A 23787-nucleotide genomic window follows, 5' to 3' on the forward strand; every position below is an offset into this window, starting at 1 on the left:
AGCTTGGTATAAAAGCCAGTCCAGCACCAGGCTCCCTCATCCACTTCTCTTGCCTTCTCCTCCTTGGTGAACAAGGTGAGCTGCAGTGGCCTTCTTCTCACCCTCCTCTTTCTCTGCTTCTCCTCTTGCTCTTCTGTTTCCAAAGTGCCTTTCCTTCTATGCAAGCCTTGGTGTGAGCCTTGCTCCTCGATGGTGTCCCCACCAACTCTGTTCTGCTTGCCAGTGTGGGAGGAGGTGGGGGGAAGGCCTTGGTTGACTCAGGCGGGCTTCTAGGGGATCTGGGTTGCTGAGACATTCTCTCACCTTGCATTACCTGTCCCTGCTCCCCAGTCTGTGTCTCCTCCCTTTGTGTGCAGGACACCAGGCAGCTGCTCACACCATGTGTGTTTTGCTGTCCCCTCTCCAGGTCCACCTCCATCCCACAGCCATGTCCTGCTACGATCTGTGCCGTCCCTGTGGCCCGACCCCCCTGGCCAACAGCTGCAACGAGCCCTGTGTGCGCCAGTGCCAGGACTCCCGCGTGGTGATCCAGCCCTCTCCCGTGGTGGTCACCCTGCCCGGACCCATCCTCAGCTCCTTCCCCCAGAACACCGCTGTGGGCTCCAGCACCTCCGCTGCTGTTGGCAGCATCCTGAGTGAGGAGGGAGTGCCCATCTCCTCCGGTGGCTTTGGCATCTCTGGCCTGGGCAGCCGCTTCTCCGGCAGGAGGTGCCTGCCTTGATAAGGATCAGATGGATGTCCCGTGAGCCCACTGCCCAGGAAGCCCAAAGGCAGACGCAGGACTGAGGACAGAGCTGATGGCCAGCATTTCCAGATATGCTGAGCATCTTCCATGCCCTCCTGTAAAGCGGGAGGGATTCTATGTTGCCAGCTTTTGCATTCTGGATGCATGACCAGCAGATATCTTCTTTTCCCACTTTCTTGTCATCATCACACATCCCTGTTGTCTCCTGCTGTCTTGTGCCTCGGGTTCATCCTGAAGCAAGTTGTGATGGCCCTGCTTCTTTCCTCTCTCACCATGTGATGGAGTAAGATGTGCATCCCTTTATGCTGATGGTGTGTCTGAGTACCAGCTGCCCTCATAGCAGCCTGGGCCGGATTCCTTTCACAATACATTGCCTTGTTTCTACCTTCATTCTCAATAAATGCTATGCTGCATTCAAATCTTAGTCTCTTTGTGTAACGTGCTTGTTGAGAAGCTCAGCGACATTCCTCAAAGTGAAATGGGAGATCTTGGGTTGTGAAGCTCAGCTCTGCTCCCAGTACTTCACCTGGTTTTGTAGGACCCCTGACCAGCATGTCTGAATTAAAGGCATTCCACAAGTCATTGACTGACCGGTGTGAACTTGGGAAGAAAAATTCTTCTGGTTGCAAGCGTTGTGCCATCTGGCCTTTTGGTCCACGTATGCTACGTCACCAGCATCAGAGAGGGACACGGGGCGGTTTGAGTGTGGAGTGGCCTGTGCTATTTTGTCTCACGTCAGCAGATGTGATGGTTGCTCTTGCCACAGGGAGTTCAGGAGAAAGCAAGGTACAGAGCTCTAGTTCGTATATGTTCTAGCCCACCTTACATGAGGCATTTGTCTGTGCCTCCCAGTGCTGTTGGAGGCAGAGTGAACGGCAGCTCTGCAGCTGCGCCGTGGGCTGTGGGAAGCCCTGCAATGCCTGCCACCTGTTGTGAAGCCATTGTGAGCTGAGAGTAGGAGGAAAATGTACATAAAATACGGTTTCTGGGATGGAGGGCAATCCACGCACCTCATGGACGTGGGTGGCAGGGTGCTGTAGGGCACCAGAAACATTTGGGCAGATCCTGAGAAACAAGGACATATTTTTCACTCTTGAAATTAACAAAAGCTTCTGTTGAGGACAATGGAAATCCTCCCTTCCTTTTCGGTGGCAGATGAAGATAGTGTTTTATGTCCCAGGAGCGTGGCCGATGTCTTCTTCAGGCATATCAGTGGTCTGAGCGCTGCCAAAGGCTCTCCTCTCATTCATCTCGGGTCTCCCACCACACGCACTCACTCCGGCACAATGACTCAGGGCTTTTATCACACCTCTGCCAACAGTGTAGACTGTCACACCAGCTCACCAGGACACCAGTCTGGTTCTGCTGTTCTCAGACAGGTCGCTTTATGCCTCACAAGCGTCCCCTTGGACTGGATGCACTTTTGCCCAGGAACCTCTTGGGTCTGTCTATAATTCTGACAGTGGTCAGGAGTGTTGGTCCATGTTACTGTTACAGCTTTGGAACATGAGCTGTGCCCTGACTTCCAGACCTGGCGAGTCTCTGATGAACCTGTCTGGCATTTCTGCATCTTCCTTGCTCAGGCACTGTGTAATGAGGTCCATTGGTGGTGTGGCTCCTGGTTTCCATTCTCTTCATCTTCCTAAACAAGACATTTGGTTATGTCTCCATGATGAGAGACATACCAGTGCCTGGTGGAGTCCCAGAATAATTGCGGAGTGCATTTTATCATGGCAGTGGGCTGCGGCTTGTGGCCTGGCTGGAGCCTGAGGTGTGTATGTTGTGTGTCCCTCAGGACACCTGTCACCTCAGGCCAACACTGCAATTTATGATCAGTGATCAACTTATGTCTGAATATGTGCGAGCAATGTCCTTTTTTGTGAAACACATCCTTTCTGGGGTCAGTGGGCATCTCACAGCTGGAGACAGAGGGGAGAGGAATAATAGTGAGGCTTCGGTCTCCTGAGAACAGTGCTAGATGTCGTAGAATAGCTAGAGTCAGAAAGCAGAGCATCCATCCTTGGACTGCTTCCAGCAGTGGCAGCCTGAGCACGTAGATGGGTGAAGTGAAGGCCGTGTTGTCTTTGCATATGAGCCATGAAGGAAGTCTGATCTTTAAGGCCATGCATGCAAGGAAATGATGCCCCACACACTGGGGCAAAGCATTAAAGCAAGTCGCAGGGAAATGAGAGGCTGTCACCAGCTGAAAGCACTGGCCATCTCCATCCCCTTGCCTTCATCTTCTCTCCATGTTTTTGAGTTCCTTCCTCAGAAATGCTTAGGCCTCTAATTCTGCCACTTGAAAGGAGCTTGTGAGGCAAAATGGATTTGTCATGAACTGGGAAATGAAAAGGGAGCGTTGTAGGGAAGAGAAATAAGGCATCAATTTCTATAATTGTGTTGTTTTGCATACAGATGGGCTTGCCCTTCTACAGCTACTTACGCATGGGTTGCCTCTGGGCCTGAGGCAGTCCAGCTTGGTATAAAAGCCAGTCCAGCACCAGGCTCCCTCATCCACTTCTCTTGCCTTCTCCTCCTTGGTGAACAAGGTGAGCTGCAGTGGCCTTCTTCTCACCCTCCTCTTTCTCTGCTTCTCCCCTTGCTCTTCTGTTTTCCAAAGTGCCTTTCCTTCTATGCAAGCCTTGGTGTGAGCCTTGCTCCTCGATGGTGTCCCCACCAACTCTGTTCTGCTTGCCAGTGTGGGAGGAGGTGGGGGAAAGGCCTTGGTTGACTCAGGTGGGCTTCTAGGGGATCTGGGTTGCTAAGACACTCTCTCACCTTGCATTACCTGTCCCTGCTCCCCAGTCTGTGTCTCCTCCCTTTGTGAGCAGGACACCAGGCAGCTGCTCACACCATGTGTGTTTTGCTGTCCCCTCTCCAGGTCCACCTCCATCCCACAGCCATGTCCTGCTACGATCTGTGCCGTCCCTGTGGCCCGACCCCCCTGGCCAACAGCTGCAACGAGCCCTGTGTGCGCCAGTGCCAGGACTCCCGCGTGGTGATCCAGCCCTCTCCCGTGGTGGTCACCCTGCCTGGACCCATCCTCAGCTCCTTCCCCCAGAACACCGCTGTGGGCTCCAGCACCTCCGCTGCTGTTGGCAGCATCCTGAGTGAGGAGGGAGTGCCCATCTCCTCCGGTGGCTTCGGCATCTCTGGCCTGGGCAGCCGCTTCTCTGGCAGGAGGTGCCTGCCTTGATAAGGATCAGATGGATGTCCCGTGAGCCCACTGCCCAGGAAGCCCAAAGGCAGACGCAGGACTGAGGACAGAGCTGATGGCCAGCATTTCCAGATATGCTGAGCATCTTCCATGCCCTCCTGTAAAGCGGGAGGGATTCTATGTTGCCAGCTTTTGCATTCTGGATGCATGACCAGCAGATATCTTCTTTTCCCACTTTCTTGTCATCATCACACATCCCTGTTGTCTCCTGCTGTCTTGTGCCTCGGGTTCATCCTGAAGCAAGTTGTGATGGCCCTGCTTCTTTCCTCTCTCACCATGTGATGGAGTAAGATGTGCATCCCTTTATGCTGATGGTGTGTCTGAGTACCAGCTGCCCTCATAGCAGCCTGGGCCGGATTCCTTTCACAATACATTGCCTTGTTTCTACCTTCATTCTCAATAAATGCTATGCTGCATTCAAATCTTAGTCTCTTTGTGTAACGTGCTTGTTGAGAAGCTCAGCGACATTCCTCAATGTGAAATGGGAGATCTTGGGTTGTGAAGCTCAGCTCTGCTCCCAGTACTTCACCTGGTTTTGTAGGACCCCTGACCAGCATGTCTGAATTAAAGGCATTCCACAAGTCATTGACTGACCGGTGTGAACTTGGGAAGAAAAATTCTTCTGGTTGCAAGCGTTGTGCCATCTGGCCTTTTGGTCCACGTATGCTACGTCACCAGCATCAGAGTGGGACACGGGGCGGTTTGAGTGTGGAGTGGCCTGTGCTATTTTGTCTCACGTCAGCAGATGTGATGGTTGCTCTTGCCACAGGGAGTTCAGGAGAAAGCAAGGTACAGAGCTCTAGTTCGTATATGTTCTAGCCCACCTTACATGAGGCATTTGTCTGTGCCTCCCAGTGCTGTTGGAGGCAGAGTGAACGGCAGCTCTGCAGCTGCGCCGTGGGCTGTGGGAAGCCCTGCAATGCCTGCCACCTGTTGTGAAGCCATTGTGAGCTGAGAGTAGGAGGAAAATGTACATAAAATACAGTTTCTGGGATGGAGGGCAATCCGCGCACCTCATGGACGTGGGTGGCAGGGTGCTGTAGGGCACCAGAAACATTTGGGCAGATCCCGAGAAACAAGGACATATTTTTCACTCTTGAAATTAACAAAAGCTTCTGTTGAGGACAATGGAAATCCTCCCTTCCTTTTCCGTGGCAGATGAAGATAGTGTTTTATGTCCCAGGAGCATGGCCGATGTCTTCTACAGGCATATCGGTGGTCTGAGCGCTGCCAAAGGCTCTCCTCTCACTCACCTCGGGTCTCGCACCACACGCACTGACTGCGGCACATTGACCCAGGGCTTTTATCACACCTCTGCCAGCAGCTGTAGGCTGTCTCACCAGCTCACCGGGACACGAGTCTATTTCTGCTGTTCACAGACAGGTCGCTTTATGCCTCATAAGTGTCCCCTTGGACTGGATGCACTTTTGCCCAGGAACCTCTTCGGTCTGTCTGTATAATTCTGAAAGTGGTCAGGAGTGTTGGTCCATGTTACTGTTACAGCTTTGGAACATGAGCTGTGCCCTGACTTCCAGACCTGGCGAGTCTCTGATGAACCTGTCTGGCATTTCTGCATCTCCCTTGCTCAGGCACTGTGTAATGAGGTCCATTGGTGGTGTGGCTCCTGGTTTCTATTCTCTTCATCTTCCTAAACAAGACATTTGGTTATGTCTCCATGATGAGAGACATACCAGTGCCTGGTGGAGTCCCAGAATAATTGCGGAGTGCATTTTATCATGGCAGTGGGCTGCGGCTTGTGGCCTGGCTGGAGCCTGAGGTGTGTATGTTGTGTGTCCCTCAGGATACCTGTCACCTCAGGTCAACACTGTATAAAGCTAGATGTCTTCCTTTGGCACATATGTTTGGAAGAACCCTGACTCCTGCTGCTGTCCCCGCTGCCCTTGCTGGTGTGTGCTGCTGTGTCAGGATGTAAAGGCAATGGAGGATGCAAAACATGGACATGGCGGTGGTGGAGAACCAGTCAATTTTCTTCTTAGTCTTTCTGTTTGATTGCGGCAGGCATTGAAATTTATGATCAGTGATCAACATATGTCTGAATATGTGCGAGCAATGTCCTTTTTTGTGAAACACATCCATTCTGGGGTCAGTGGGCATCTCACAGCTGGAGACAGAGGAGAGAGGAATAATAGTGAGGCTTCGGTCTCCTGAGAGCAGTGCTAGATGTCGTAGAATAGCTAGAGTCAGAAAGCAGAGCATCCATGCTCGGACTGCTTCCAGCTGAGGCAGCCTGACCACGTAGATGGGTGAAGTGAAGACCATGTTGTCTTTGCATATGAGCCTTGTTGGAAGTCTGATCTTTAAGGCCATGCATGCAAGGAAATGATGCCCCACACACCGGGGCAAAGCATTAAAGCAAGTCGTAGGGAAATGAGAGGCTGTCACCAGCTGAAAGCATTGGCCATCTCCATCCCCTTGCCTTCATCTTCTCCCCGTGCTTCTGAGTTCCTTCCTCAGAAATGCTTAGGCCTCTAATTCTGTCACTTGAAAGGAGCTTGTGAGGCAAAATGGATTTGTCATGAACTGGGAAATGAAAACGGAGAAGTGGCATTGTCGGGAGGAGGAATAAGGCATCAATTTCTATAATTGTGTTGTTTTGCATACAGATGGGCTTGCCCTTCTACAGCTACTTACGCATGGGTTGCCTCTGGGCCTGAGGCAGTCCAGCTTGGTATAAAAGCCAGTCCAGCACCAGGCTCCCTCATCCACTTCTCTTGCCTTCTCCTCCTTGGTGAACAAGGTGAGCTGCAGTGGCCTTCTTCTCACCCTCCTCTTTCTCTGCTTCTCCCCTTGCTCTTCTGTTTTCCAAAGTGCCTTTCCTTCTATGCAAGCCTTGGTGTGAGCCTTGCTCCTCGATGGTGTCCCCACCAACTCTGTTCTGCTTGCCAGTGTGGGAGGAGGTGGGGGAAAGGCCTTGGTTGACTCAGGTGGGCTTCTAGGGGATCTGGGTTGCTGCGACATTCTCTCACCTTGCATTACCTGTCCCTGCTCCCCAGTCTGTGTCTCCTCCCTTTGTGAGCAGGACACTAGGCAGCTGCTCACACCATGTGTGTTTTGCTGTCCCCTCTCCAGGCCAGCCTCCATCCCACTGCCATGTCCTGCTACGATCTGTGCCGTCCCTGTGGCCCGACCCCCCTGGCCAACAGCTGCAACGAGCCCTGTGTGCGCCAGTGCCAGGACTCCCGCGTGGTGATCCAGCCCTCTCCCGTGGTGGTCACCCTGCCCGGACCCATCCTCAGCTCCTTCCCCCAGAACACCGCTGTGGGCTCCAGCACCTCCGCTGCTGTTGGCAGCATCCTGAGTGAGGAGGGAGTGCCCATCTCCTCCGGTGGCTTTGGCATCTCTGGCCTGGGCAGCCGCTTCTCCGGCAGGAGGTGCCTGCCTTGATAAGGATCAGATGGATGTCCCGTGAGCCCACTGCCCAGGAAGCCCAAAGCCAGACGCAGGACTGAGGACAGAGCTGATGGCCAGCATTTCCAGATATGCTGAGCATCTTCCATGCCCTCCTGTAAAGCGGGAGGGATTCTATGTTGCCAGCTTTTGCATTCTGGATGCATGACCAGCAGATATCTTCTTTTCCCACTTTCTTGTCATCATCACACATCCCTGTTGTCTCCTGCTGTCTTGTGCCTCGGGTTCATCCTGAAGCAAGTTGTGATGGCCCTGCTTCTTTCCTCTCTCACCATGTGATGGAGTAAGATGTGCATCCCTTTATGCTGATGGTGTGTCTGAGTACCAGCTGCCCTCATAGCAGCCTGGGCCGGATTCCTTTCACAATACATTGCCTTGTTTCTACCTTCATTCTCAATAAATGCTATGCTGCATTCAAATCTTAGTCTCTTTGTGTAACGTGCTTGTTGAGAAGCTCAGCGACATTCCTCAAAGTGAAATGGGAGATCTTGGGTTGTGAAGCTCAGCTCTGCTCCCAGTACTTCACCTGGTTTTGTAGGACCCCTGACCAGCATGTCTGAATTAAAGGCATTCCACAAGTCATTGACTGACCGGTGTGAACTTGGGAAGAAAAATTCTTCTGGTTGCAAGCGTTGTGCCATCTGGCCTTTTGGTCCACGTATGCTACGTCACCAGCATCAGAGAGGGACACGGGGCGGTTTGAGTGTGGAGTGGCCTGTGCTATTTTGTCTCACGTCAGCAGATGTGATGGTTGCTCTTGCCACAGGGAGTTCAGGAGAAAGCAAGGTACAGAGCTCTAGTTCGTATATGTTCTAGTCCACCTTACATGAGGCATTTGTCTGTGCCTCCCAGTGCTGTTGGAGGCAGAGTGAACGGCAGCTCTGCAGCTGCGCCGTGGGCTGTGGGAAGCCCTGCAATGCCTGCCACCTGTTGTTGTGAAGCCATTGTGAGCTGAGAGTAGGAGGAAAATGTACATAAAATACAGTTTCTGGGATGGAGGGCAATCCGCGCACCTCATGGGCGTGGGTGGCAGAGTGCTGTAGGGCACCAGAAACATTTGGGCAGATCCTGAGAAACAAGGACATATTTTTCACTCTTGAAATTAACAAAAGCTTCTGTTGAGGACAATGGAAATCCTCCCTTCCTTTTCCGTGGCAGATGAAGATAGTGTTTTATGTCCCAGGAGCGTGGCCGATGTCTTCTTCATGCATATCAGTGGCCTGAGCGCTGCCAAAGGCTCTCCTCTCATTCATCTCGGGTCTCCCACCACACACACTCACTCCGGCACAATGACTCAGGGCTTTTATCACACCTCTGCCAACAGTGTAGACTGTCACACCAGCTCACCAGGACACCAGTCTGGTTCTGCTGTTCTCAGACAGGTCGCTTTATGCCTCACAAGCGTCCCCTTGGACTGGATGCACTTTTGCCCAGGAACCTCTTGGGTCTGTCTATAATTCTGACAGTGGTCAGGAGTGTTGGTCCATGTTACTGTTACAGCTTTGGAACATGAGCTGTGCCCTGACTTCCAGACCTGGCGAGTCTCTGATGAACCTGTCTGGCATTTCTGCATCTTCCTTGCTCAGGCACTGTGTAATGAGGTCCATTGGTGGTGTGGCTCCTGGTTTCCATTCTCTTCATCTTCCTAAACAAGACATTTGGTTATGTCTCCATGATGAGAGACATACCAGTGCCTGGTGGAGTCCCAGAATAATTGCGGAGTGCATTTTATCATGGCAGTGGGCTGCGGCTTGTGGCCTGGCTGGAGCCTGAGGTGTGTATGTTGTGTGTCCCTCAGGACACCTGTCACCTCAGGCCAACACTGCAATTTATGATCAGTGATCAACTTATGTCTGAATATGTGCGAGCAATGTCCTTTTTTGTGAAACACATCCTTTCTGGGGTCAGTGGGCATCTCACAGCTGGAGACAGAGGGGAGAGGAATAATAGTGAGGCTTCGGTCTCCTGAGAGCAGTGCTAGATGTCGTAGAATAGCTAGAGTCAGAAAGCAGAGCATCCATCCTTGGACTGCTTCCAGCAGTGGCAGCCTGAGCACGTAGATGGGTGAAGTGAAGGCCGTGTTGTCTTTGCATATGAGCCATGAAGGAAGTCTGATCTTTAAGGCCATGCATACAAGGAAATGATGCCCCACACACTGGGGCAAAGCATTAAAGCAAGTCGCAGGGAAATGAGAGGCTGTCACCAGCTGAAAGCACTGGCCATCTCCATCCCCATGCCTTCATCTTCTCTCCATGTTTTTGAGTTCCTTCCTCAGAAATGCTTAGGCCTCTAATTCTGTCACTTGAATGGAGCTTGTGAGGCAAAATGGATTTGTCATGAACTGGGAAATGAAAAGGGAGCGTTGTAGGGAAGAGAAATAAGGCATCAATTTCTATAATTGTGTTGTTTTGCATACAGATGGGCTTGCCCTTCTACAGCTACTTACGCATGGGTTGCCTCTGGGCCTGAGGCAGTCCAGCTTGGTATAAAAGCCAGTCCAGCACCAGGCTCCCTCATCCACTTCTCTTGCCTTCTCCTCCTTGGTGAACAAGGTGAGCTGCAGTGGCCTTCTTCTCACCCTCCTCTTTCTCTGCTTCTCCCCTTGCTCTTCTGTTTTCCAAAGTGCCTTTCCTTCTATGCAAGCCTTGGTGTGAGCCTTGCTCCTCGATGGTGTCCCCACCAACTCTGTTCTGCTTGCCAGTGTGGGAGGAGGTGGGGGAAAGGCCTTGGTTGACTCAGGCGGGCTTCTAGGGGATCTGGGTTGCTAAGACATTCTCTCACCTTGCATTACCTGTCCCTGCTCCCCAGTCTGTGTCTCCTCCCTTTGTGAGCAGGACACTAGGCTGCTGCTCACACCATGTGTGTTTTGCTGTCCCCTCTCCAGGTCCACCTCCATCCAACAGCCATGTCCTGCTACGATCTGTGCCGTCCCTGTGGCCCGACCCCCCTGGCCAACAGCTGCAACGAGCCCTGTGTGCGCCAGTGCCAGGACTCCCGCGTGGTGATCCAGCCCTCTCCCGTGGTGGTCACCCTGCCCGGACCCATCCTCAGCTCCTTCCCCCAGAACACCGCTGTGGGCTCCAGCACCTCCGCTGCTGTTGGCAGCATCCTGAGTGAGGAGGGAGTGCCCATCTCCTCTGGTGGCTTTGGCATCTCTGGCCTGGGCAGCCGCTTCTCCGGCAGGAGGTGCCTGCCTTGATAAGGATCAGATGGATGTCCCGTGAGCCCACTGCCCAGGAAGCCCAAAGGCAGACGCAGGACTGAGGACAGAGCTGATGGCCAGCATTTCCAGATATGCTGAGCATCTTCCATGCCCTCCTGTAAAGCGGAGAGGGATTCTATGTTGCCAGCTTTTGCATTCTGGATGCATGACCAGCAGATATCTTCTTTTCCCACTTTCTTGTCATCATCGCACATCCCCGTTGTCTCCTGCTGTCTTGTGCCTCGGGTTCATCCTGAAGCAAGTTGCGATGGCCCTGCTTCTTTCCTCTCTCGCCATGTGATGGAGAAAGATGTGCATCCCTTTATGTTGATGGTGTGTCTGAGTACCAGCTGCCCTCATAGCAGCCTGGGCCGGATTCCTTTCACAATACATTGCCTTGTTTCTACCTTCATTCTCAATAAATGCTATGCTGCATTCAAATCTTAGTCTCTTTGTGTAACGTGCTTGTTGAGAAGCTCAGCGACATTCCTCAAAGTGAAATGGGAGATCTTGGGTTGTGAAGCTCAGCTCTGCTCCCAGTACTTCACCTGGTTTTGTAGGACCCCTGACCAGCATGTCTGAATTAAAGGCATTCCACAAGTCATTGACTGACCGGTGTGAACTTGGGAAGAAAAATTCTTCTGGTTGCAAGCGTTGTGCCATCTGGCCTTTTGGTCCACGTATGCTACGTCACCAGAATCAGAGAGGGACACGGGGCGGTTTGAGTGTGGAGTGGCCTGTGCTATTTTGTCTCACGTCAGCAGATGTGATGGTTGCTCTTGCCACAGGGAGTTCAGGAGAAAGCAAGGTACAGAGCTCTAGTTCGTATATGTTCTAGCCCACCTTACATGAGGCATTTGTCTGTGCCTCCCAGTGCTGTTGGAGGCAGAGTGAATGGCAGCTCTGCAGCTGCGCCGTGGGCTGTGGGAAGCCCTGCAATGCCTGCCACCTGTTGTTGTGAAGCCATTGTGAGCTGAGAGTAGGAGGAAAATGTACATAAAATACAGTTTCTGGGATGGAGGGCAATCAGCGCACCTCATGGGCGTGGGTGGCAGAGTGCTGTAGGGCACCAGAAACATTTGGGCAGATCCTGAGAAACAAGGACATATTTTTCACTCTTGAAATTAACAAAAGCTTCTGTTGAGGACAATGGAAATCCTCCCTTCCTTTTCCGTGGCAGATGAAGATAGTGTTTTATGTCCCAGGAGCGTGGCCAATGTCTTCTTCAGGCATATCAGTGGTCTGAGCGCTGCCAAAGGCTCTCCTCTCACTCACCTCGGGTCTCGCACCACACGCACTGACTCCGGCACATTGACCCAGGGCTTTTGTCACACCTCTGCCAACAGTCTTAGGCCTTCTCTTCAGCTCAGGGACGCCAGTCTGGTTCTGCTGTTGTTGGACAGGTCGTTTTATTCTTGAGAATTTTTCCTCTGGACTGGATGCACTGTTGCCCGGTGCTTTCCCAGCTCCCTCTTGGGTCAGTCTGTATTATTTTGGCACTGCTCAGGAGTGCTGGCCATGTTACTGTCACAGCACCGGAACATGAGCTGTGCCCTGACTTCCTGGCCTGGCATCAGTGCTGCCATAGCTCTGCAAACTTGAATGTTGAGCTGGTCTTTGGTGGACCTGTCTGGCATTTCTGCATCTCCCTTGCTCAGGCACTGTGCAATGAGTTCTACTGGTGGTGTGGCTCCTGGTTTCCATTCTCTTCATCTTCCTAAATGAGACATTTGGTTGCGCCCCCATGATGAGAGACATATCAGTGCCTGGTGGAGTCCCAGCATAATTGCAGAGGGCATTTTATCACTGCAGTGGGCTGTGGCCTGGCTGGAGCCCGAGGTGTGTATGTTGGGTATTGCCTGTTGGGCAGTCACTCCCTCAGGACGCTTGTCACCTCAGGCCAAGACTGCATAGAGCTTGAAGTCCTCCTTGGGCACATAGGTTTGGAACAACCTGACTCCTGCTGCTGTCCCTGCTGCCCTTCATGGCACTCCCAGACCACCATCATTTCTGGGCAAGAGTGTTTCCAGTGTAACCTGGAAATGTTGTGTGGTTTTTTGTGTGTGCTGCTGTGTCAGGATGTAAAGGCAAAGGAGGATGCAAAACATGGACATGGCGGTGGTGGAGAACCAGTCAATTTTCTTCTTAGTCTTTCTGTTTGATTGCGGCAGGCATTGAAATTTATGATCAGTGATCAACTTATGTCTGAATATGTGCGAGCAATGTCCTTTTTTGTGAAACACATCCTTTCTGGGGTCAGTGGGCATCTCACAGCTGGAGACAGAGGGGAGAGGAATAATAGTGAGGCTTCGGTCTCCTGAGAGCAGTGCCAGATGTCATAGAATAGCTAGAGTCAGAAAGCAGAGCATCCATGCTCGGACTGCTTCCAGCTGAGGCAGCCTGAGCATGCAGATGGGCGAAGCAAAGGCTGTGTTGATCGTTTCATATGAGCCGCGTTGGAAATTCAACCTTCTGCTCCATGCTTTTATGGAAATGATACCAAACGCATTTGTGCTAAAAATTAAAGCAAACTACAAGAGAATGAGAGGATGTCACCAGCATTGGCCATCTCCATCCCCTTGCCTTCATCTTCTCCCCGTGCTTCTGAGTTCCTTCCTCAGAAATGCTTAGGCCTCTAATTCTGTCACTTGAAAGGAGCTTGTGTGGCAAAATGGATTTGTCATGAACTGGGAAATGAAAAGGGAGCATTGTAGGGAAGGGAAATATAAGGCATCAATTTCTATAATTGTGTTGTTTTGCATACAGATGGGCTTGCCCTTCTACAGCTACTTACGCATGGGTTGCCTCTGGGCCTGAGGCAGTCCAGCTTGGTATAAAAGCCAGTCCAGCACCAGGCTCCCTCATCCACTTCTCTTGCCTTCTCCTCCTTGGTGAACAAGGTGAGCTGCAGTGGCCTTTTTCTCACCCTCCTCTTTCTCTGCTTCTCCTCTTGCTCTTCTGTTTTCCAAAGTGCCTTTCCTTCTATGCAAGCCTTGGTGTGAGCCTTGCTCCTCGATGGTGCTCCCACCAACTCTGTTCTGCTTGCCAGTGTGGGAGGAGGTGGGGGAAGGCCTTGGTTGACTCAGGTGGGCTTCTAGGGGATCTGGGTTGCTAAGACATTCTCTCACCTTGCATTACCTGTCCCTGCTCCCCAGTCTGTGTCTCCTTCCTTTGTGAGCAGGACACTAGGCTGCTGCTCACACCATGTGTGTTTTGCTGTCCCCTCTCCAGGTCCACCTCCATCCCACAGCCATGTCCTGCTACGATCTGTGCCGCCCCTGTGGCCCGACCCCCCTGGCCAACAGCTGCAACGAGCCCTGTGTGCGCCAGTGCCAGGACTCCCGCGTGGTGATCCAGCCCTCTCCCGTGGTGGTCACCCTGCCCGGACCCATCCTCAGCTCCTTCCCCCAGAACACCGCTGTGGGCTCCAGCACCTCCGCTGCTGTTGGCAGCATCCTGAGTGAGGAGGGAGTGCCCATCTCCTCTGGTGGCTTTGGCATCTCTGGCCTGGGCAGCCGCTTCTCCGGCAGGAGGTACCTGCCCTGCTAAGGATGAAGAGGTCATTGCATGATCACATCCTTCAGGAAACCCAAAGCTTGGTGCTGGTCTGCAGACAGAGCTGCTGGCCATGTTGTGCTGTGCACCCTCCTGGTCTGCTGCAAAGTAAAGAGGGAAGTTATAGTGTCTGCCTGTGCTGCCTGTAGACCCAGCCAGCAGATTTTTTCCTCTTTTCCTGCTTCCCTCTCATGATCAGGTGTCCTTCTTGTCTCCTGTTGTCCTGTGCCTTGAAGGATGTTTAGATGGCCCTGCTTCTTCTTCCTTTTGCGTTGTTATGGGGAAGACTTGCATCCCATCTTCCTGTAGTTTCCCTCCTAATGGCCAATGTGTTTGTCAGTTGTATTTGTAGCAGCCCGAAACTTTTCACTGTTTTCATTCCAATAAAAATTGATGCTGCATTCTAATCTCGGTCTGCCCGTGTTTCTTCCCTCATATTTATTCTATGTTTGGTACTCACCTAATCTGTCCAGGGTATGAAGTTTTTTACTGAAATGGAGATTTGAGTAGTATCCTCCTAGTGTGAGCCTTCTTGCTCTGCTAAGGTGCTGAACTCCATCAAAACCCCTTATGATTAGAAGAGAGATGTGTAGCTGGATGGGTGTATAGTGTTGGCATAGTATTATACTAGTGTTTATGCGCACCCTGACATGACATATCAGGAGTGAGCAAAGTTGAATATTTTTCAACTTTCAGATGATAAGACAAGACATTGGATTGCTAGAAGGCATTTCTGTACCTTCTAGAGCTCAGCTGACTGAAGCTATGTTTGGATGTTCACACTCTAAACGTTTTCTTCTTCTCATCCATTCTTCAAGCACATCTGCTAAATCTAAATTGAGGAGGGTCCTAAAGGAGTCAAAAGAACTGGTGGCAGCTGGGACAACAGTGTGAATTGAGATCTGAGTCCTCCCTAGAGGAATAATTAACCTGAGAGAGACCATCTAAGACCCAGGAGCGGTGGTGCCCTGCCTGGAAAGGCAATGCTTAAGAAAACCTGAGTGGGTTGGTGTTCATGGGTGACACTAAGTTTATGAAATTCATTAATCTGACTCCTGTATTTGATACTCTAGTGCATAGGGATTTCATTAGGAGAGACTCAGACAGATGTGAGGACTGGGGCTATGTGAACCTCATGAAGTCCAACAAAGACAAGTGCAAGGTCCTGCCTCTGTGCTGGAGAAAATCCCAGCTTCAGTATAGGCAGGGAAATTAATTTAGACAACTGAGATCAGCCTTCCAGAGGAGGGGTTGGGCATAATGGTTGATGGATAACCATATTTGAGTTGATACTGTGTGCTTGTTACTCAGAAACCACCCATATTCTGGGGTAAATGAAAAGAAGTGTGACCAGAAGGTCAAGGGAGGTGATTCTCCTCATCTACTCTGCTTTCATAAGACCCTCCCTGGTGCACTGCATTCACCTCTGGGTCCCCAGTACAAGGATGGTATGGACCTGCTAGAGCAGGTCCAGAGGAGGCCACAAAGATGATCAGAGGTCTGGAGCAGTACTCCTATGAAGAAAGGCTGATAGAGTTGGTGTCATTGAGCCTGAAGAAAAGCCTGCATGGAAATGTTATTGTAGCCTTTCAATATATAAAGGTGGCTTATAAGAAAGATGGAGAGAATATATACCAGGTACAGCAGTGACAAGACAAGGGAAAGTAGTTTTAATATGAAAGAGGGTAGAGTAAGGTGGGTTTATTAGACACTAGAACAGGCTGCGCAGAGAAGGTGTGGATGCCCCAGCATTGGGAACATTTAAAGTAAGGTTAGATGGATTATGAATAACCAGATCTACTGGAATATGTCCCAACTCATGTCAGGAGTTTGGACTAGACGATATTTAAAAGCACTTTCCAAACTAAGTCATTCTAAAATATAAGTTTTAACATAGTATCAGGGAGAGCAGCTGATGATGCTGGACTTCCCATTTGGAAGTTCAGGTGAAGCTTCAGGGTTATGAGGAAACCCGCTCCACAATGAGTGTTGAAGCAAGGCCCAAAGGGTAGAAGGCTGCTCTTCCCTTCTGAGGTTACCCACTGCTCATCACTAGCTTGCATCACTTGCTTGTGCTGACGTGTCATGTCTCCAAGAAGTATTTTGGCCTCTAATTCTGCCACTTGAAAGGAGAATGGTGGAAGGGCCATGTCACAAACAGGGAAATGAAAAGGGAGCGTTGCAGGGAACAGAAAAAAAAAGATACTTTTCTTTAATTGTGGTGTTTTGCATGCAAGATGAACTTGTTGATATATACAGTGTAAGTACAAAGGATGCCTCTGGACCAATGAGTGGTCCTGACTGGTATAAAAGCCAGTCCAGCACCAGGCTCCCTCATCCACATCTCTCGCCTTCTCCTCTTTGGTGAACAAGGTGAGCTGCAACAGCCTTCTCTTTGCTCTTCTCTTTCACTAATTCTCCTCTTCCTCTCCTTGCCTCCACTGAGCCTGAGTTTGTGCAGGCTTTGGTGTGAGCCTTGCTCCTCGATGGTGCTCCCACCAACTCTGTTCTGCTTGCCAGTGTGGGAGGAGGTGGGGGGAAGGCTTTGGGTGACTCAGGTGGGCTTCTAGGGGATCTGGGTTGCTAAGACACTCTCTCACCTTGCATTACCTGTCCCTGCTCCCCAGTCTGTGTCTCCTCCCTTTGTGTGCAGGACACCAGGCTGCTGCTCGCATTAACTGTCTTTTGCTGTCCCCTCTCCAGGCCAGCCTCCATCCCACAGCCATGTCCTGCTACGATCTGTGCCGTCCCTGTGGCCCGACCCCCCTGGCCAACAGCTGCAACGAGCCGTGTGTGCGCCAGTGCCAGGACTCCCGCGTGGTGATCCAGCCCTCTCCCGTGGTGGTCACCCTGCCCGGACCCATCCTCAGCTCCTTCCCCCAGAACACCGCTGTGGGCTCCAGCACCTCCGCTGCTGTTGGCAGCATCCTGAGTGAGGAGGGAGTGCCCATCTCCTCTGGTGGCTTTGGCATCTCTGGCCTGGGCAGCCGCTTCTCTGGCAGGAGATGCCTGCCCTACTAAGGATGAGGTGGAATTCCCATGAGCCCACTGCCCAGGAAGCCCAAAGCCAGCTGCAGGACTGAGGACAGAGCTGCTGACCAGAATTTCCGGATGGGCTGAGCATCTTTGTGACCTTCTGCTACGCAGAGAAGGATGCCAGGTTGCCAGCTTATGCTGCCTGGAAACATGGCCAGCAGATGTCTTCTTTTCCCACTTTCTTCTCATCATGACAAGTCCTCATTGTCTCCTGCTGTCTTGTGCCTTGGGTTCATCTTGAAGCAAGTTGCAATGGTCCTTTCCCCTCTATCCTTGTGAGGAAGGAATAAGTACATCTCATTTTGATGAAGTTTGCCAGCAAATTGCCAATCTGTTAACCAACTGCCTTTATAGCAGCTTGAAACTATGCACTGCTTTGTTTCTGTCTTTAGACTCAATAAAATTTATGTTGCATTGTAATCTCAGTCTCCTCTGGTTTCTTTCCGGTTTGCATTCATAGGAAAGCAATTCAGTGGAAAATGTTCTGTCTTGGAGTTGATGTTGTATAACATCCTGACATTTACCTACTTCTTGCTCATGGGATTTGAGCAGTCTCGAGGGAGATGGTATTTGCGAGAGCCAGAGCGAGTTGGGGGAGTAGGTTGTATTGACCAGTTCATTCATACATGAGGGTCCAGGACCCCCCTCTAATGGGAATGAGAGCAATGGATGATGTTAGAAATTGTTTTTCATTTGGGAGACAGGATAATTTGGATAGCTGGACCCAGGAGTTGGACTTAACAATCTTTATGGACCCTTTCCAACTCAGGATATTCTAATATTCTATGACAAAGGAAGACACTGGATTGCCAGAAAGCATTACTATGCTCACTGCTTCAAAAGCATTCTTCAGCATATCCCTCCTCGTAGCACATGTGCCAAACCCTCAAACAGGAAAGAGTCCCAAAGAAGTCTAAGTGAGGCCAACACTGCTGAAATCCAAGCCCTACTTTGATTTGTTACTACATGTATGTGTTGAGCGTGGGTGTGTATAGTGGTTATGAGTGCAAGCTGGAAACGCAGAGGCTATCTTCTGGCAACTGAGGAACTGGGCAGCATCTGTGATATCTCCTGAGGCCACTGCAGAGTGCAGGAATGGAGCAGGATGGTCTTCTCTGGTGGTGCAATCCGGTGGTCAAATGCATAGCTTATCGTGAAGTAGTTTCAAGCACATCACTGCGTCCTGAAGGGAAGTGGGTCTGGAGCTGCCCCGCAGGACTCCTCCAAAATTCCCCTTCAGCTGCTGAGCAGACTGTGCTGGGGCAGGTCCCAAACCACGCTTACTTTTGTCCCTCCACGCAGGCCTCAAGCTGGGGAGGATGAGGCAGTGGTACACCACCAACTTTGGTCTCAGTCCTCCTCCCATACTCCTGTCCTCCACAGCCTCTGCTTTGCTCCTGCCACTCTGATCCTGCCTCCAGTGGTACCAGGGGATCCTCTGGTGCCGTTGATCGTCCACCTGCCTTTGTGAGCACTCTCAGTGCTCGTGAACAAGGTGGCGTGTCAGGCGGAAATCCTGTCAAGTATTCGGTTGTGCCCATTGGGCTGCCAGTCCGGATGGGCAAAGCATGACTTGTGTCAAAGACATGGGCAGGTGGAAGGAGAGGTATCAATTGCCTACGTGTGCCTTTGTCACTGGGATTCCTCCTAGTTTACCAGAGGTGTCCAGCAAGGTGTCACTGGAGTGCAATCGCCTACATTTGCTATTCTTAGAAGTATGCTCCTTAAGGCACAGGGGTATGAAGGAGAGAAGTAAGATTGCAAAAGAAGAGCCAGGCCCATCGCTGCCAAGAGCAATAATTACTCTGTGAGATATTCCAAAATCCAAGAGCAGATGTGCCCTGACTGGAAAGGGGATTTCTAAAAGAATATGAGCAAGCATAGTTTATGGAGGTTGATTGATGTGGCCTCTCCTTGCCTATGGATGCCCAACCTGAAGCTTCAGGTTTAGGAGAAGAAGAACCCCAATCATCAGGACAAATGTTAGTGCAGCGCCCCGGAGAGTAAATGGCAGACGTCCCCTGGAGCGCTGAGACACTCTTCATCATTGGATGCATCATTCTTGTGATGATATGTACTTACCTCTGGAAATATTTTGGCCTCTAATGCTGGCACTTGAAAGCAGTCTGCACGTTGTATAGTATGTGCAGAACAGGAAAATAAAAGGAAGCATCACAAGGAAAATAAGGAAGACAGTAGTTTTAATAATTGTGATGATTTGCATGCAAGCTGAGCTTTTGGTAAACACATTACTTTTGCAAAGGGTGTTGCTCTAAGCCTGGGGCCGACTAGACCAGTATAAAAGCCAGTCCAGCACCAGGCTCCCTCATCCACTTCTCTTGCCTTCTCCTCCTTGGTGAACAAGGTGAGCTGCTGGGGTTATCTTTTCACTTTTTCTCTGCTTCTTCTCTTGCTCTTCTGGCATCCTCCAAGTCTTTCTCTGTATGTAGACCTTGAGGTGAATCTTGCTCCTTGACGGTGCTCCCATGTGCTCTCTTCTACTTGCCAATGTGGGGGGGAGGTGGAAGAAGGCCTGGGGCTGACTCTCTGTAGGCTCTTGTTGATCTGGTCTGCCGAGCCTCTCTCTGGCCATGCAGTGCCTGTCCCTGCTCCCTAGCCTGTGCCTCTTCTCTAAGTGAGCAGAGCACCAGGCAGCTGCTCACACCATGTGTGTTTTGCTGTCCCCTCTCCAGGCCAGCCTCCATCCCACTGCCATGTCCTGCTACGATCTGTGCCGTCCCTGTGGCCCGACCCCCCTGGCCAACAGCTGCAACGAGCCCTGTGTGCGCCAGTGCCAGGACTCCCGCGTGGTGATCCAGCCCTCTCCCGTGGTGGTCACCCTGCCCGGACCCATCCTCAGCTCCTTCCCCCAGAACACCGCTGTGGGCTCCAGCACCTCCGCTGCTGTTGGCAGCATCCTGAGTGAGGAGGGAGTGCCCATCTCCTCCGGTGGCTTTGGCATCTCTGGCCTGGGCAGCCGCTTCTCTGGCAGGAGATGCCTGCCTTATTAAGAATGAGGTGGAATTTCCATGAACGCATCCCCCAGGAAGCCCAAAGCCAGACGCAAGACTGAGGACAGAGCTGCTGACCAGAATTTCCGGATGGGCTGAGCATCTTTGTGACCTTCTGCAACTCAGAGAGGGATGCCAGGTTGCCAACCTGCAATGTCTGGAAACACAGAAACCAGATGTCTTCTTCTCCCACTTTCTTGTCATCATCACACATCCCTGTTGTCTCCTGCTGTCTTGTGCCTCGGGTTCATCCTGAAGCAAGTTGTGATGGCCCTGATTCTTCTCCCTCTCACCATGTGAGGGAGGAAGATATGCATACCATTATGCTGAAGGTCAATCAGACTTGCAGCTGCCCTCATAGCAACTTAAACCATATCCCTTCGACCATACAATGATCTGTTTCTATCTTCAAACTCAATAAATATTATGTTGCATTGTAATATCGGTCTCTTTTTGTTAATTCCTTCGTAAGACGCCCAATGACATTCCCGAAAGAGAAATGGGAGATCTTGGGCAGTGAAGCTCAGCTCTGCTCCCAGTACTTCACCTGGTTTTGTAGGACCCCTGACCAGCATGTCTGAATTAAAGGCATTCCACAAGTCATTGACTGACCGGTGTGAACTTGGGAAGAAAAATTCTTCTGGTTGCAAGCGTTGTGCCATCTGGCCTTTTGGTCCACGTATGCCAAGTCACCAGCATCAGAGAGGGACACGGGGCGGTTTGAGTGTGGAGTGGCCTGTGCTATTTTGTCTCACGTCAGCAGATGTGATGGTTGCTCTTGCCACAGGGAGTTCAGAAGAAAGCAAGGTACAGAGCTCTAGTTCGTATATGTTCTAGCCCACCTTACATGAGGCATTTGTCTGTGCCTCCCAGTGCTGTTGGAGGCAGAGTGAACGGCAGCTCTGCAGCTGCGCCGTGGGCTGTGGGAAGCCCTGCAATGCCTGCCACCTGTTGTTGTGAAGCCATTGTGAGCTGAGAGTAGGAGGAAAATGTACATAAAATACAGTTTCTGGGATGGAGGGCAATCCGCGCACCTCATGGACGTGGGTGGCAGGGTGCTGTAGGGCACCAGAAACATTTGGGCAGATCCCGAGAAACAAGGACATATTTTTCACTCTTGAAATTAACAAAAGCTTCTGTTGAGGTCAATGGAAATCCTCCCTTCCTTTTCCATGGCAGATGAAGATGGTGTCCTTTGTCCTGGGTTCATGGGAGATTTCTTATACATGCACATCAGTGATCTGAGAACTCCCAAAGGCCCATGATCCCTCATGCTCACCTGGGGTTTCCAACTCAGGCGTATTGACCCCGTGGCCTGTATTTCACCTCTGCCCTCAGCTCTCAGCCTTCTCACCAGCTCAGGTACACCATTCTGGTGCTGTAGTTCTCAGACAGGTTGGTTTATGCCTCACAAGGGTCCTCTTGGACTGGATGCACTTTTGCCCAGGAACCTCTTCAGTCAATCTGTATAATTCTGACAGTGGTCAGGCGTGTTGGTCTATGTTACTGTCACAGCACTGGAACATGAGCTGTGCCCTGACTTCCTGGCCTGGCATCAGTGCTGCCATAGCTCTGCAAACTTGAATGTTGAGCTCATCTCTGGTGAACCTGTCTGGCATTTCTGCATCTCCCTTGCTCAGGCACTGTGTAATGAGGTCCAATGGTGGTGTGGCTCCTGGTTTCCATTCTCTTCATCTTCCTAAATGAGACATTTGGTTGTGTCTCCATGATGAGAGACATACCAGCGCCTGGTGGAGTCTCAGCATAATTGCAGAGGACATTTTGTCACTGTGGTGGGCTGTGGCCTGGCTGGAGCCTGAGGTGTGTATGTCGGGTATTGCCTGTTGGGCAGTCACTCCCTCAGGACACTTGTCACCTCAAGCCAACTCTGCATAGAGCTTGAAGTCCTCCTTGGGCACATAGGTTTGGAACAACCTGACTCCTGCTGCTGTCCCTGCTGACCTTGCTGGCACTCCCAGACCACCATCATTTCTGGGCAAGTGTGTTTGCAGCCTGGCAATGTTGCTGTATGTTTGTTGGTGCCAGGATGTAAAGGCAAAGGAGGATGCAAAACATGGACATGGCGGTTGTGCAGAATGAGTCTATTTTTGGTTTTAATTGTGTCTGGCTTGGCAGTTCATTAGGAGTGCTCAACTTATTTTTAGTTGTTAGAGTGCAATGTCCTTTTCTGTGAAATATGCCTTTTCTGGGGTCAGGACCTCTATCAGCTGCTGAAAGAGGGGAGAGAAATAATAGCGAGGCTTTGGTCTCCTGAGAGCAGTGCTAGATGTAATAGAATAGCTAGGGTCAGAAAGCAGAGCATCCATCCTTGGACTGCTTCCAGCTGAGGCAGCCTGAGCACGTAGATGGGTGAAGTGAAGGCCGTGTTGTCTTTGCATATGAGCCTTGTTGGAAGTCTGATCTTTAAGGCCATGCATGCAAGGAAATGATGCCCCACACACCGGGGCAAAGCATTAAAGCAAGTCGCAGGGAAATGAGAGGCTGTCACCAGCTGAAAGCATTGGCCATCTCCATCCCCTTGCCTTCATCTTCTCTCCCCATGCTTTTGAGTTCCTTCCTCAGAAATGCTTAGGCCTCTAATTCTGTCACTTGAAAGGAGCTTGTGAGGCAAAATGGATTTGTCATGAACTGGGAAATGAAAATGGAGAAGTGGCATTGTCGGGAGGAGGAATAAGGCATCAATTTCTATAATTGTGTTGTTTTGCATACAGATGGGCTTGCCCTTCTACAGCTACTTACGCATGGGTTGCCTCTGGGCCTGAGGCAGTCCAGCTTGGTATAAAAGCCAGTCCAGCACCAGGCTCCCTCATCCACTTCTCTTGCCTTCTCCTCCTTGGTGAACAAGGTGAGCTGCAGTGGCCTTCTTCTCACCCTCCTCTTTCTCTGCTTCTCCTCTTGCTCTTCTGTTTCCAAAGTGCCTTTCCTCCTATGCAAGCCTTGGTGAGAGCCTTGCTCCTCGATGGTGCTCCCACCAACTCTGTTCTGCTTGCCAGTGTGGGAGGAGGTGGGGGAAGGCCTTGGGTGACTCAGGTGGGCTTCTAGGGGATCTGGGTTGCTAAGACATTCTCTCACCTTGCATTACCTGTCCCTGCTCCCCAGTCTGTGTCTCCTCCCTTTGTGAGTAGGACACCAGGCAGCTGCTCACACCATGTGTGTTTTACTGTCCCCTCTCCAGGTCCACCTCCATCCCACAGCCATGTCCTGCTACGATCTGTGCCGTCCCTGTGGCCCGACCCCCCTGGCCAACAGCTGCAACGAGCCCTGTGTGCGCCAGTGCCAGGACTCCCGCGTGGTGATCCAGCCCTCTCCCGTGGTGGTCACCCTGCCCGGACCCATCCTCAGCTCCTTCCCCCAGAACACCGCTGTGGGATCTTCAGCATCTGCTGCTGTTGGCAGCATCCTGAGTGAGGAGGGAGTGCCCATCTCCTCCGGTGGCTTTGGCATCTCTGGCCTGGGCAGCCGCTTCTCTGGCAGGAGGTGCCTGCCCTATTAAAGGCAACACCAATTTCCCTTGAGCTTATCCCTGAGGAAGCCTGAAGTCAGGCCCCGGACTAAGGACGGAGCTCCTGGC

At 51.3% G+C, this 23787-nt stretch overlaps 8 protein-coding genes across 8 annotated transcripts; all 8 read left to right on the forward strand.

The window, feature by feature from the left end:
• The first annotated feature begins 427 nt into the window (after window positions 1-427).
• On the forward strand, window positions 428-721 carry LOC149914372 (feather keratin 2). Its single transcript, XM_090126852.1, has one exon. It carries the CDS (start codon window positions 428-430, stop codon window positions 719-721), a length of 294 nt encoding a protein of 97 aa, XP_089982978.1.
• Window positions 722-3647: 2926 nt separating this feature from the next.
• Window positions 3648-3941, forward strand: LOC149914373 (feather keratin 2). The gene has a single exon (XM_090126873.1). It carries the CDS (start codon window positions 3648-3650, stop codon window positions 3939-3941), a length of 294 nt encoding a protein of 97 aa, XP_089982999.1.
• A 3132-nt stretch (window positions 3942-7073) lies between these two features.
• Window positions 7074-7367, forward strand: LOC149914374 (feather keratin 2). The gene has a single exon (XM_090126872.1). It carries the CDS (start codon window positions 7074-7076, stop codon window positions 7365-7367), a length of 294 nt encoding a protein of 97 aa, XP_089982998.1.
• A 2929-nt stretch (window positions 7368-10296) lies between these two features.
• LOC149914375 (feather keratin 2) lies at window positions 10297-10590 on the forward strand. The gene has a single exon (XM_090126875.1). The coding sequence runs from the start codon at window positions 10297-10299 to the stop codon at window positions 10588-10590; it is 294 nt and encodes a 97-aa protein (XP_089983001.1).
• Window positions 10591-13389: 2799 nt separating this feature from the next.
• Window positions 13390-14142, forward strand: LOC149914376 (feather keratin 2-like). The gene is made up of 2 exons (XM_090126877.1): window positions 13390-13489; window positions 13822-14142. Exon 2 carries the CDS (start codon window positions 13846-13848, stop codon window positions 14140-14142), a length of 297 nt encoding a protein of 98 aa, XP_089983003.1. The 5' UTR covers window positions 13390-13489; window positions 13822-13845.
• Window positions 14143-16872: 2730 nt separating this feature from the next.
• Window positions 16873-17169, forward strand: LOC116240310 (feather keratin 2). The gene has a single exon (XM_031610634.2). It carries the CDS (start codon window positions 16873-16875, stop codon window positions 17167-17169), a length of 297 nt encoding a protein of 98 aa, XP_031466494.2.
• Window positions 17170-19898: 2729 nt separating this feature from the next.
• On the forward strand, window positions 19899-20195 carry LOC149914377 (feather keratin 2-like). The gene has a single exon (XM_090126876.1). The coding sequence runs from the start codon at window positions 19899-19901 to the stop codon at window positions 20193-20195; it is 297 nt and encodes a 98-aa protein (XP_089983002.1).
• Window positions 20196-22957: 2762 nt separating this feature from the next.
• On the forward strand, window positions 22958-23709 carry LOC116240311 (feather keratin 2-like). Its single transcript, XM_090126839.1, has 2 exons — window positions 22958-23057; window positions 23389-23709. The coding sequence occupies exon 2, from the start codon at window positions 23413-23415 to the stop codon at window positions 23707-23709; it is 297 nt and encodes a 98-aa protein (XP_089982965.1). The 5' UTR covers window positions 22958-23057; window positions 23389-23412.
• Window positions 23710-23787: the final 78 nt, after the last annotated feature.

The sequence above is a fragment of the Phasianus colchicus genome, chromosome 30 (genome assembly GCF_987193195.1).
Source record: "Phasianus colchicus chromosome 30, bPhaCol1.hap1.1, whole genome shotgun sequence".
NCBI lineage: Eukaryota > Metazoa > Chordata > Aves > Galliformes > Phasianidae > Phasianus > Phasianus colchicus.

Coding starts and splice junctions, on each gene's coding strand:
- LOC149914377 (XM_090126876.1), top strand. CDS start 19,899: ATGTCCTGCTACGATCTGTGCCGTCCCTGTGGCCCGACCCCCCTGGCC.
- LOC116240311 (XM_090126839.1), top strand. CDS start 23,413: ATGTCCTGCTACGATCTGTGCCGTCCCTGTGGCCCGACCCCCCTGGCC.
- LOC149914373 (XM_090126873.1), top strand. CDS start 3,648: ATGTCCTGCTACGATCTGTGCCGTCCCTGTGGCCCGACCCCCCTGGCC.
- LOC116240310 (XM_031610634.2), top strand. CDS start 16,873: ATGTCCTGCTACGATCTGTGCCGTCCCTGTGGCCCGACCCCCCTGGCC.
- LOC149914376 (XM_090126877.1), top strand. CDS start 13,846: ATGTCCTGCTACGATCTGTGCCGCCCCTGTGGCCCGACCCCCCTGGCC.
- LOC149914372 (XM_090126852.1), top strand. CDS start 428: ATGTCCTGCTACGATCTGTGCCGTCCCTGTGGCCCGACCCCCCTGGCC.
- LOC149914375 (XM_090126875.1), top strand. CDS start 10,297: ATGTCCTGCTACGATCTGTGCCGTCCCTGTGGCCCGACCCCCCTGGCC.
- LOC149914374 (XM_090126872.1), top strand. CDS start 7,074: ATGTCCTGCTACGATCTGTGCCGTCCCTGTGGCCCGACCCCCCTGGCC.